This window comes from Choloepus didactylus, chromosome 5 (genome assembly GCF_015220235.1).
Source record: "Choloepus didactylus isolate mChoDid1 chromosome 5, mChoDid1.pri, whole genome shotgun sequence".
NCBI classification, from domain to species: domain Eukaryota; kingdom Metazoa; phylum Chordata; class Mammalia; order Pilosa; family Megalonychidae; genus Choloepus; species Choloepus didactylus.
The window spans coordinates 1,433,971-1,446,870 of NC_051311.1; the positions used below are offsets into that span (position 1 = coordinate 1,433,971).

Consider the following 12,900-nt stretch of genomic DNA (forward strand, 5'->3'; position numbering starts at 1 on the left):
AACAACAACAAAAAAACCCAAACAAAACAATTAAAAATGGGCAAAAATACACCTCGCTCTCACGAGGATGACGTTTATCAAAAAAAAAATGGGAAAATAACTGTTGACAAGAATGTGGAGAAATTGGATTCCTAGTGCATGGCTGGCAGGAAAGTAAAATGCAGCAGCCACTGTGGAAAATACTCAGCAGCTCCTCAAAATATTAAAGGTAGAATTTAACATTTGACCTAGCAATTCCACTCCATTATACACCCCAAAGAATGGAAAACAGGAACTTGAACAGAAATTTACACCCCAACGCCAAAGGCATTATTCACAGTTGCCAAAAGGTGGAAACAACCCAAGTGTCCATCAACAGACGAATGGATTAAAAAAATGTGGTCTACCCATACAGTGGAATATTAGTCTTAAAAAGGAATCGAGTTGTGATCCACGCTGCCACACGGATGAACCCAGAAAACAGCAAGTTGACTGAAATAAGCCAGACACAAAAGAACAAATGTTGTATGATCCCACTTACAAGAAACATCTAGAACAAGCAAATTCACAGAGACAGAAGGTAGACCAGATGCTCCTGGGGTGGGGGTAGGGGGTGGAGAGTGTGGAGTCACAGCTGACGGGTGCAGTTTCTGTCTGGGGGGACAGAAGAGTTCTGGGTGTAGCAGTGATGGTGACACACACTGACAGTGTACTTAACACCACTGAATTACACACTCATTAATGGTTAAAATGTTAAATGTTAAGTTTCGTATATTTTACCACAATTTTAAAAATGAAAAAAATTAATGCCGCATAATTGTGTACAATTCAATTTATTACTCCAATTGGACATTCACAGTGAAAATCATACTATTTATCATTAGCCTTTAAAAACTTACACTGCATTGTGCAATGGTATTTTCCATGTTTTTAACGAATCCTTTTTATTTCAGCTCAACTGTCAGAAGTAAGAAGGACGCACAGAGCCAAGACTAAGGACGCTCCATTCTACCATCAGGAAACGCTCGCCGTGACTCCGTGGCCGTGACTCCGTGTGTGTTTTGGGGAAAAGCATGAACACGCGAACCGCTCTCGGGCAGAGCCCGGTGGGCCGTGGGTGCTTGGAGCTTGACCGCGTAGCGCGTGCTGCGGGTGGCCCTGCGCGGCCGAGGCCGGGGTCAGGGCCTGTGCTCAGCTGTCCCAGGTCACCCGGAAGGCCGACGGCCGCGTAGCATACTCCGCGTGAAACTCTATGAAGACCTGATGCGTGGACGCCGCGAAGGGGGCGATGTTAGTGTCCTGAAAGCGAAGGGGAAAGTAAGGAGCCACGTTTTTCACAAATTTGACATTTTTCTAGAGATGTTGGCCTAGTGAGCAAGTACTATACAAAGAAGCTTTCTGTAAACGTGCGCATCTAGAAGAGACCTTGCTAAGAGATGAGGAAGGTGCTTTAAAAGTGAACATTTCAGGGCGGGGGAGGCTGAAGGGAAGTGGGGGTGACTGCTGATGGGTTTGGGGTATCTCTTCGGGATGATGAAAATGATCTAAAATTGTGGTGGTGACAGCTACATGCCTCTGAATATACTAGAAGCCGCTGGATTGGGCACTTTGAGTAGAGAATTGTATGGTACACGAATTACTTCCCCATAAAGGGGTTATTAGAAAACTTGGAACTTCTATTCAATTTCTTACTGAAAACTCGTACTGGATACATATATTTGCAACTAAAATTAACACCTGGGTAAAGTTACTGCTTTTTGCTCTCAATGTCTATAATTTCTTTTTGAAGTTTATTTCTGTATCCTTCCTGAGTGTGTGTGTGAATGTGTGTTTCTGAGTGTGCATGTTTGCGTGTCAGTGTGCACACATGTGTGCATTTGTGTCAGTGTGCATGCATGCGTGTGCATGTTTGCGTGTCAGTGTGCATGCATCTGTGTGCATGTTTGCATGTCAGTGTGCATCTGTGTGCATGTTTGCATGTCAGTGTGCATGTGTGTGCCTGTTTGCGTGTCAGTGTGCATGCATCTGTGTGCATGTTTGCGTGTCAGGGCATCTGAGAGTGCATATGTGTGAGTGTGTACACAGCGTGGAAGGTGGGGGAGTGGGTGGGTCTCTGCTTTCCCTCGTTTCCTAACCATTCACGTGACAACTATTTCTCAGGAGACGCCCACAGGGCAGTGGGGTCACTGCAGACAGACGTCCCTGCTGGCCAGGAGCTGGCCCGTGGGAAAAGGCCGTAAAGCGGGTCGTGGCTGAGCGGGAAGCAGTGGGCACTGGCTGCTCTCCCGGCCCCCACCCCCGCAGGAGTCAGTGAACACAGACGGACAGATTTCCAAGACAGGGGAACCTGAAGGCAAGTGAGGAGAGAGGGGATCCCCTGGGAGCCCCACCATTTCTGACATGGCCCATCCCCGCAGCTCCCCACTCACAGCTGCTCCGATCTGCTCCAGCCTCCCCCCTGTTCTGCGTGGCGGTGACGGGCAGTGAGCTGACACTGTCCGCAAACAGGACAGTCATGAACCAGGACACTCATTTTATCATAAAGAGAACGCCTGCCACTGGAGGGCCGATGTGGGGCCCCCGGGAATGTGAGGGGTGACCGTGGCCCAGCCGCTCTCGGGGAACTGGCCACTGACCTGAGATGCTGGAGGGTTCAGGGGCATCTTCAATGGCAGAGACAACAAATCCCTTCAAGCTGCTTCTGCGTCAAGAACTAAGCATGATGCTGGGGGAGCTGTGTGAGCCCCGGGGGGAGCTGAGCTGACACCCGGCCCGAGGGTCCTCCGCAGACCCGACCCCGCCCCACAGAGTCGCCTCCCCGCGGCCCCTGCTCTCCTCCTGCGGCCGCCCAGCTCCCCCAGTGATCGGTGATCGTGGCTGAGGCGCACGTGGGGCTGTAGGGTCAGGCCTCATGTACGCAAAGAAGCAACTGAACCCCAAGCAGAGGCGCTTCAGTGCACCCCGTGTCCCCGGGCAGCACAGGGCACACGCAGCAGCGTTTCATTAGCGCAGCGAGAAGCTGACGACGTATCGGTCAGCGAGAAAGAAAAAGAAAAGGGTGCCAGGCAGCCTACGGCACGAGTGACGCACAGTTGTGTGCAGAGGAGGATGGATGGGAGACGGCGTGGAATTCCAGCATTTGCTTTCCTTTGCTGTGTTTTCTGATTTTCCCGAAAATAACTATCAATTTTAAAAATAAGTTATATTTAAAAACACAGCAGCTGTGGCTTTCCCACTGAGGTCACCTCTGTGCAGTCTGCGAGGTCTAAGCCCGCAAGGGGCAGGGGGGCAGGCCCTGACCCAGCAGCTCTTTGGGGATTTGCTGTCCCCTAAATGAGGGGCAGCGAGGGGGTCGAGCCGACATCAGAATGTTCACTTGGCACGTTTAGGGCAGATCTGTTACATCAGGATTTTCCAAAGACAAGCAAGACTGTTGATCTCTGTACAGTCGCTGTTCTCCATGCCTTTCTTCAAAGAATCCCACCCTCCATTTTCAGTGGGACGTCTCTGAAATGGACTCAGATGTCCAAGTGTCCTGCAGGTCTCTCCTGTTCGTACAGAAAGAAACACTGGAAAGCCCCCGGCAGCCCTGCGTCCTGGCGTCCTGGCTCAGCAGCTCCGAGGGGCCGGGGGTCTGACACGCCACAGATGGGCCGGGCCGGGGCAGCCAGGTGTGGGGGTCGGCGCTGCCCGACGGCCCCGCTCCAGCACGAAGGGCACTCGGGGCACGGGCTGAGTGTGCTGGGCTCCCGCGTCCCTGCCTGGACGTCCACACGGCGCTGCCCTGACCTCTGCCCGCCCCCGGGGGGACTCACCGCCCCGCAGTAGGGTCCCACGGCGGGGGAGCGCGCGTCGGGGCCGTCGTGCAGCCGCAGGTAGTTGCGGGCGCAGTCCCCGGGGCCGTCGATGCTGACGAAGGGGAAGCTGACGGTGATGCGCCTGCCCGCGGGAGCCAGCAGTGCCCACTCGCAGTGCGTGCCGTTGGGGTAGGTGCCCGGGTAGCCAGGGCTGGCCAGGGTGCCACTGGCCCCGCAGAGGGTCCCGCCGCAGCCTGCGGGGAGAGGCAGCCGTGAGTCCCCGCGGGCAGGGGAGGGTGACGCGGCTGGTCCATCAGGAGCCCCTTCCCCTCCAGCACCCCGTTCCCTGCATCTCACGGACAAGCTGTGCGTTGAGAGCACAGAGGGAGACCACGGGCCCCAGTGGCTGCCGCTGGGTGGGCTTCCGGAGGCCGAGGGGACGGTGATGGGGGACGGGGGAAAATGAAAAGGGAAGTTGGGGGCGGAGCCAAAAGAAAGGGCGCTTCTGCGGGTTCGTGTGCTAGCGCCTTTTACAGTGAGCTGGGCCAGCCTTCGAGTGACAGCCCGAGGATGGTGGCCTCCAGGGAAGGCCCCGGCGCGCTGGTCACCGCGACCTGGAGGAGGAGGCAGCCGGGGTCCCGGGGCCCAGGCCGGGCTGGTCCTGCCTCTGGCGGCGTCTGGGGCTCCCTCGCGGCCTGTTACTCCATCTGCAAACCCGGCACCGGGGGCCTGCAGCCTTCTCTCGAGGACGGGGCTCTGCACACACCTGTCCTCACCCCTGGATCCTTAAACAATCCTTGATTGCTCGTGTTTCAGGGCGCTCCCGTCCCCCAGGCTTTATGGGTCGTGGGAAGCGGGGTGAAAGGGTTCCCCGCCTCATGAGCTGTCTGACGGGCCTGAAACCTCCTTCGGCCTGTGATCCACGCGGGAAGCGTGTCCTGCCCCGAGAGCCCTGCGGGCCGCCTGTCGCCTGGGGAGCGAGCCAGCCTCTCGGCTTCTCGTCAGCTCTGCTTTAACCCCAGAGAGCTCCCGCCATGACCAACCCAAACCAAACGTCTGACTAAGCCAGGATTTCCTACCCTTCATAGCTCATACGGGCTTCACGTGCAAATATATTCCTTTATACAGAGAACAGTGAATAGAGATAGAGTCGAGAAGAGCGTCTACACTTTCACCATTAGAATCCTTCACTCTTAAGAAATGCGGAAAATAACCAAGCACAGGAATATCTAAAAGGGTCCCGGCCTCGCCTGCTGTGCGGGCACCCGGCGCTGCTTCCCGCCGCCGAGGGAGCGGCTCACCCGCGGGGGACGAGGTCCAGACGGCATCATAGCCGCGGGCGGGGAGCTGCCCGTCGCTCCGGAACCTCAGGCGCAGGCTGCTGCCGAGCGAGAAGACGGGGTCCGGCAGCCGAGCGCCACACAACCTGCCGAGCGACGGGGCGCTGCTGTCGCGTCCGTCTCGCACCTGGAAAACGGGGTCGGTCGTTACTGCACTGGAGCCGAGTTGCCTTCTCCTGTGTCTCATGCTGCACACTGAGACGGGGGCAGTTCAGCGAGAACTTTTCTGGAAAAGCTGTGTCTTGGTGTGTACTTAAGAATGGAAGTTTTTCTGTCAACACATGCAAAAGTTGCCTGCACCTTCAAAGGAGAGAAATGTTCCATTTGTAGCTTAAAACCATTTGCATTTGGATTCAGAAACGTCTGTTAAATTACTGAAACTCAAACCCTGGGCACTTTTTATATCCTGCAACCCTTGCTTTGAATGATTCACTTCAAATCATGCAGTTAAAGTGAATTTTAAAAGGGACCCTCTCCGATTCTAGTCGACTGTATCCCATGCTTTTCATTGTCCTAAGATTTTTTTCCCATTGAAAACTGCTTGGCTGTAAAGGGGCTATGAATAAAAAAATGCACTGAAGTTCGGAACAAACGGAATTCTACCAAGCGGAAGTGCGTAGAAACTGGGAAGCGGCCTCCTGCACCTCAGCCCTGCGCCTCCAAGCCACCCTCCCCTGGAGAGCCCCCCAGGCCCGGCCCAGGAGGCCGGACGGCAGCGCGCAGGGGGGCAGCTCCGTGGGGCAGACGCTCGCTCTGCTGGAATTTCTGTACTCAGAATCCTGAAGTTCCTCTGTTCCCTTTACAATTGCAGAGTTCAGAATCCAGGGAAGCGATGCCTGTTCTAGATTGTGGCGCCCTCCATGGAGCAGGGGGCCCTGCTGGGCTCTGCCAGTCTGGGGAGGTCCTTGGAGGTCTGGGTCATGGGCGATGGCAGTGAGGGGGCCTTCCAGGAGCCCCGGGCTCCCCCACGCAGGGACGAGCAGCCAGTCAGGGGTCTGGCGGGCACAGAGGTCCGGGCTCGGAGCTTGGGCCTGGCGTGCACAGCCACAGCCTCGGCTCCGGGCCCTCTGTGCTCCAGCTCCCCCGAGGGAGATACCAGCTCTCTTCCCAGGAGCTAAGGGACAGCGAGGGCCGTGGGCACAGCTGGGGTGCTAGAGGACCCTGAAAGAGGAGACGAGGCTCAGGGGACCCCTGCTAATTCCAAACGTGGTCCTGGGCACAGCTCCCACTCAGCTGCTCGATGGCGGGACCCCAGGGGGAATCTCCTGTGCCACCCCCATTAACGGGGTGCCGCCCTGGGGCCCTGAACCCCGGCAGTCATCCCACTGAGACCCGGACTCGCTGCCTCCTCCCGGCCCAGGCCGTAGTTTCCTGTCTTTGCCCCGTGGGCAGGTTTCAGACCCGTTTCCAGGAATGAGGAACAACAGCAGGAGGTAGCTCTGCCCCCAAGGCTGGCCCCGGCCTCCCCCACAGCCGCTCCAGCCCTGGCTCCCACCCACTCCCAGGGACATCGGGCCTCCCTGCGGTGGGGGCGGGCGCAAGTCCAGGGTGCAAGCAGGGCTGTGTCTACCCCTGTGCCTTCCTGTCCTACTCCATGGGCCCGAGGCTGGGGACACACGTGGCCCAAGGGCCTGGCTGTGTCCTCTAGGCGACAGCTTTCCGGGTGGTGAGAGAGGCAAACAGACTTTCTGGAGCCCTCAGAGAAGACTCCTGAACCTGAACCAGACAACAGGAAAGGTCTGGATTCAGATCCAGTTGGTGGAGGAAGTGGACATCTCCACATGAACAAGTTTACGCTGCACCGCGCTCGCTCTTGAAGAATGAGTGCATCTTCAGGCCGCTGCAGAGGACACGCTCGCGTGCAGGGCAGCAGAGGACATGCAAAAGGATGCACAGGAAGAAGGATGTGTAGGAAGAAGGATGTGCACAGAGAAGGATGTGCACCTTCTTTCCACGCAAAGGCCCCTGGATGGAAAGCGGCAAGGAGCAGAGGCCCTCGGGTGGTGCTGGGAGCTTGGGGTCCGCCCAGCTGGCTCTGCCCAGCAGCTCAGCTCGGGGCCTCCTCGGTGGCAGGGAGGAGGGCCCGGAGCGCTTCCAGGGAAACCGCTCCGGCGAGGACACGGAAGGCGTGGCAGCTGCGCCGTGGCCTGGGGCCCTGAGCACCTGTCGGCCTGACGCAGCTTCACTCCTGCTTCGCTGCACAAAGCCGGGCCCTGCCCCGCCTGCCCCCTGCACCGGGCGCTGCTGCGTGAGTGCTGTCCCCGTCCCCGTCCGGGCGCTTCTGGGGCCTCTTGTCCCCGGTGGCCCTTCTGGGGCCGGGGCCTAGGAGTTGCTGTGTGAGCATTTGCGGAACGAAAGGACAGTGAACGCGCCGGAAGGCTAGAGGGCCCCACGGACGACGGGGACCCACAGGGAGGCCGGCTTAGGTAGCTCACGACCGACAGCAAACACACGTTACCTCCAGGAAGTCGTGGTCACACTCGCTCGAGGCCTCGAGCCCAAATGAGTGGAAGAAGAGGGAGATGGTGTGGCCGCGCGGCGCCAAGAGGACGACGGTGCAGTCCAGGTCGTTGCGGTAGCTCCCCGGCCAGCCCGGGCTCTGCAGCCGTCCGAACGCCTGGGTGTACTCCCGGCTGCAGCCTGGGGCAGAGCAGACGTGGCAGCCGCCGCGCCGCGGAGGGCAGGCGTCACCCTGCGATCGCCAGAACCCGAGCCAAGGTGCCACGGCGGCCCCTGCCCCTCCGCGGAGCCCCGGGCGAAGGGACGCACCCAGCCCGGCGGGTTCTAGGGGCAGCCCGGCCTCGGCCGTGGGCCCGGGGTCTGCGGACGCAGCTCTGCCTGGCAGCCGCCATCACCGGCCCCTCCAGATCCTGTGAGCTGTTTGTTCCTAGAGGACGGGTGTGTTGCTGTTCTCCATTTTAGGTAAAAAAAACCCAAAGTACTTTTGTTTGTTTTAATCAAAGGCAGCTTTGGTTTTAACCAAGCTTGAAATGCACATGAAGTGGACTGAGCTCTGCAAACAAGCATCTCCATTACGGTAATCCACAGCCCTCTCCCGCTTCTTGGTTTTTACAGATAATTTCCTAAAAGAGCAGTGCCCAGCCCCGTGAGGACACTGAAGGCATCGAACCGTTCTCCCTCAGTGGGTGAGCCGTGTGAAACGTGAGTTCTAGCTCAGTGAACACAGCGCACACACAGGGATTCCTGCACTCGGTCAGGGGGTTATTAATAAAACAGCTGCACGGCTTCAAGAACGGGCAGTGTTGGGAACATTTTCTTAGGTTCGGCTGCCCCCTATTCAGAACCAGCTTCAGGGATTTGCCAACTGGGCCTGGTCCCAGGGACAAGCCTTCTGTGGGGGGGCATTTCCTGCTAACAAACCTGATTCCCTCCAGGAGTCAACTCCAGCAGAACCCACATGGAGCCCCGGGCCTCACCTGCAATCTGGTACGTGAAGCCCACTCGAGAGTCGCCGTCAAAAGCCTCAGTTCTGAAGATGACGATGGCCGTCCTCGTGGAGGAGTAAAATGCTGGCACCGCTGAAGCATTGCTGCCGCAGAACCGGACCCCTGGGGGTCCCTCGCCCTGGAATGAGATGGTGGCGAGCTCAGCGGGTGTCGTCACTAAAGAATACGGACCTCGCGGCGCTCAGCCCGGCCGGACCTGGATGTGGGCCGTTCCCAAGGGGCAGGACGGCAGACCCAGCATCACAGAAGCCACGGGACAGACAGCAGCCCCCACCCAGGCTCCTTCCCCACCGCCCGCAGCTAAGGCCTGGGCCCAAGCTCCCCACCATTGCCACCCCCACCCCACCCCCTGCTGCCCCCACCCAGCCCCCGCAGCCCCCCAGCAACCCTGCCAATCTCAGTCAGACGCGGGCAGCCCTCAGCCTCCAGGACAGAGAAGGGACGCGGTCTTGCCCCTGCGGGTCCTGGCACCAGGATGGCTGGCCCCGACCCCTGAGCCCACGTGCCTGCCCGGATCCCTGCTCCGACCCCCGTGCACCCCAACCCCTGCCCCAAGCCCCCGCATGCCCCGACCCCTGTCCCGACCCCCTGCGTGTCCTGACCCCCTCACGCCCTGACCCCAGCGAGCCCTGACCCCTAGGGGCCTGGCCTAACCTCTCCTGCTGCAGCCTCTGAACCCCTGCATGCCAACCCCCGGAAGGCCCCCACCTCCCACTGTGTGGCCATAGCTGAAACTGGGGCCTCCACCTCCTCAGAGGTGGGGGGGGCACTCGGGTGGAGGCAGGGCTGGGGGCTCTCCTGGCTCCTCCCCGGAGCCCCATCTGCACGGCCGAGCAGGTCCTCCTCGGAGGGTCTCCGTGGGGGCAAAGCCACCCCACCAGCCTCCTGCTTGCCACGCCCCTCCACCTGTGCAGACTCCGCCTGCACCCCAGCTCTCTTCTCAATCAGTGAGACCTGAGGGTTTCTGCAGCAACCCGCTGAACTCCTGCTGAAGGTCCCATCCTTCCAGGGCCTTCCAACAACAGCACCCCTTTCTCGACTCAACCCCCTTGGAACAAAGGGGGGGCAGGTCCGCCGGACACCCCCAAACTGCCGAGAGGCGCCCAGTTCCGCTGGTGCTCCTGGCCCCCGCCCCCCTCACCGATGCCTCGCCATGGACCGTCCAGGACTCGTCATCTCACCCGCCTGCTCCCCGCTGAGGACAACCCCCAAATCCCCAGGTCTTCTGTCCACATCGTACTTTCCTGTCCAACCAGCTCCGCATCTCAACCTGAGGCCATTCGGACCCTCATCTTCCCCCAAGCGCCCTCCCCACAGCCCGCCTGGCATCGCCATGGGCCCAGGCCCCGCACCCGTCCCGATGACCCCGAGGGGCCTCCCAGGCCCCACTGGTCACCCCGTCACCCACGCGGAGCCCCCGACGGCTCGCGGTGGCCACTGCTCACAGACGCACAGACGCTCGCGGGAAGTTCATCGGCGTCCGCAGGGCGGCCGGGTCACGCCGTCAGCAAGACACGGGAGATGTTGGTGCCGGGGATTTGGGAGCTCCTGGCCGAGGCCCGAGGCCGCACGCCTGAAGCCCCGTCCCGCCCCCACCACTCCGGGCATTCGGCAGGTGCTGGGGGAAGGCTCCTGAGACCTCCCGCACCGGGGCCCTCACCTGCGGCGTGTCCTGGAGCTGCAGGTGGTTCTCCGCACAGTCCGGCCGGGGCAGCTGCAAGGCCCACACGGTGACCTTGACCTGCTCCTGGGGGGGCGCCTCGATGACCCACGTGCAGCTGGGGGGCACGGCCCCTGGGCTGGACGAGCTGGGTGACGACAGGCTCTGGGGGTCCCAGGTTGCATTAAACGTCCCTCCACACGGCACTGCGGAGGGAGAAGGAGGGTCGCCTCGGCTGCGGGGGCATCCCGACTCTGCCGCCCCCGCCCCCGGCCCAGGATGCTCAGGATGTTATTCGGAGAGCATATCCCTGACTACAAACCGTGCCAAGAGCTACCACGGATTAAACACAGTAATTAACAGCGTGTTATTAATTGGCAGCGAGCTCCGAAAGTAGTTCGTGTTGAGCATGGCTCCAAGCGAGGCGTTCATTTTAGCACAGAAATACACATGCATTTCAGGAGGTCTAGATAAGGTATGGAAACGGCTCGGGCCACTCACTGTCCACAATGGTGTACGTGGCGTTAAATCCTTCGCGCTCCACAGTCGAGTCGCTGACAAACTGAACCGTGAGGAAGTTCCCAGAGGAGAGAAATGGGGCGGGTGTGCTGGAACCACAGAAGGTCCCAGCCAAGGGGGCGTTCTCACTCTCCCCGTCGTACACCTGCAAGGAAAGGCCACGCGTCGCTTCTCCACACTAAACTGTGAAGTCAGAAGAGGTCATGATTATGAGACATTACATGGATGTTCTTACGGCCGGTTTAAGAACAGAGCTGTGATTACATCACTTATAATAAGATTTTCAGTAAAAGCCTGGTATCGTGCCTAACATGAATTCTTGTTGGGAAAGTAATATCAGATTTAAAAATCAATGTGCCAGTAGAGTCAGCAAATGGATGGACATACACCCAGAATCTGAGGGCTCCCCCTCCTCAGTCCTCCCTCACCCAGCTGCCTGTACCCACAAAGCCACGCGGAGCTCCCAGATTTTGCTCTTGTCCCACCGTAGCCTGTCCCCAAAAGGTCTGTGGGGGTCAAGTCCGCGGCTGCTGCCCTGCACTGCTCTGTTCACACCCACACCCCTCCCCAGCACGGTGTGGAGCCGCCTGCACCCCCATGTGCATCCTGCGGTGCCTGGAGGCTGGTGCCAAGCTGCTGGCTGGAGGCCGAAAGACTGAACCAGGAAACTCCTCTCCGGCTCACCCTCCCAGAACGTGCCCTGCAGGTGGAGGCAGCTTACAGAGGTCAGAGCAGCCTGGGCAAAGGATGGCTGCTTTAAGTCGCACAAGAGGGCACCCAGGAGCAGGTGAACCTCTATTTCATGGGGAGCAGAGGGAACATTTGAATTCCTGTAAAGGAAGGAATTCTAAAGCCACTGGATAAGCACAAGCCCAGGACAAAACATAGGCTCGGAAAAGATGGAGAGGATCCTGCCCGTGGCAATTGCCTCAGGCTTATTTTTCTGTTAGGAAGGCTAATCACTGAAGGAGAGCACCAGCCAGCACAGAGTCAACTTCCAAAGACAGTGAAAGGTGTTTCTCGTGTTGATTTGTTTGTTTTTGTAAGTGCCAGGCACCCAAGGAAATTACTGTCACATCACTAGCTGGATACAAACTTAAGGAAGAGACAGCGCAGAGACTAAATCCCAGGGATAATGCTTTAAAATACTAAAATGTACAGCACACAACAAAAGATTATGAGACAAACAAAGAAACAGGAAACTGTGGCCTATCTAAAGGACAAGATAAAAATCCAAAAACTGTCAATGAAGAAGAGCAGACTATGGGAATACTGGAAAGAGGGTTAAAAAATGGTCCTCAAGATGTTCAAGGAGAGGAAGGAAAACCTGAAGGAAAAGTTGAAAGATATCAGGAAAACAATGAATGAATATGAGAATCTCATGAAGAGAAAGAAAGTTTTAAAAAAGAACCCAACAGAAATACTGGAGTTCAAGACCACGAAAGCAGAAATGAAAAATTACCTAGAGGGTCTCAACAGCAGATTGGAGATGGCAGAAGAAAGACTCAGTGAACTTCAAGATGAGAGAATTGAAATGATTCATGCTGATGAGCAGAAAGCAAAAAGAATTTTTAAAAAATCACACAGAGCCTAACAGACCTATGGGGTACAATCAAATGCACCAATATATGCATTATGGGATTCCCAGAGGGATAAAAAAGAAAGGGGCACAAAGAAATAGTGGCAGAAAACTTTCCAAGTTTAATGAAAGGCATGGATATGCACACTCAGGAGGCCCAATAAACCGGGAGCAGGATAAACTCAAAGAGAAGCACACCCAGAAACATAACAGTCAAACTGCCCAATGCCAGGGACAGGGAGAAATTTCTGAAAACTGCAAGAGCAATGTGTTATGTACAAGGGATTGAGTGCCAAATTCTCATAGAAACCATGGAGGCAAGAAGGCAGTGGGGTGAAGAACTTAGAGTGCTGAAGGAAAACAATTGCCAACCAAAACTTTTATATCCATAGAGACTGCGTTTCAAAATTGAGGGCGAGATGAAGACGTCTCAGATGAACAAAAGCTGAGGGAGCTCATCCCCACTAGACCTGCCCTCCATGCGGTACGAAAACAAGCCCTTCAGGCTGAGGGGAAACGACACTAGACAGTGCATCGAAGCAGCGTAAGGAAACAAAGA

At 57.4% G+C, this 12,900-nt stretch overlaps 1 protein-coding gene across 1 annotated transcript in view; it reads right to left on the reverse strand.

Annotated features, from left to right (window-relative positions):
• Positions 1-808: 808 nt before the first annotated feature.
• Positions 809-12,900, reverse strand: part of CUBN (cubilin) — a 260,630-nt gene continuing 248,538 nt past the window's right edge. The window contains exons 61-67 of the mRNA XM_037837374.1: positions 10,745-10,907; positions 10,244-10,449; positions 8,554-8,701; positions 7,575-7,756; positions 5,078-5,243; positions 3,795-4,030; positions 809-1,278 (exon numbers count right to left, since the gene is read on the reverse strand). Of these exons, the coding sequence (XP_037693302.1) occupies positions 1,171-1,278; positions 3,795-4,030; positions 5,078-5,243; positions 7,575-7,756; positions 8,554-8,701; positions 10,244-10,449; positions 10,745-10,907 (1,209 nt within the window). The 3' untranslated portion in view covers positions 809-1,170. The remainder of the gene's footprint in view (positions 1,279-3,794; positions 4,031-5,077; positions 5,244-7,574; positions 7,757-8,553; positions 8,702-10,243; positions 10,450-10,744; positions 10,908-12,900) is intronic.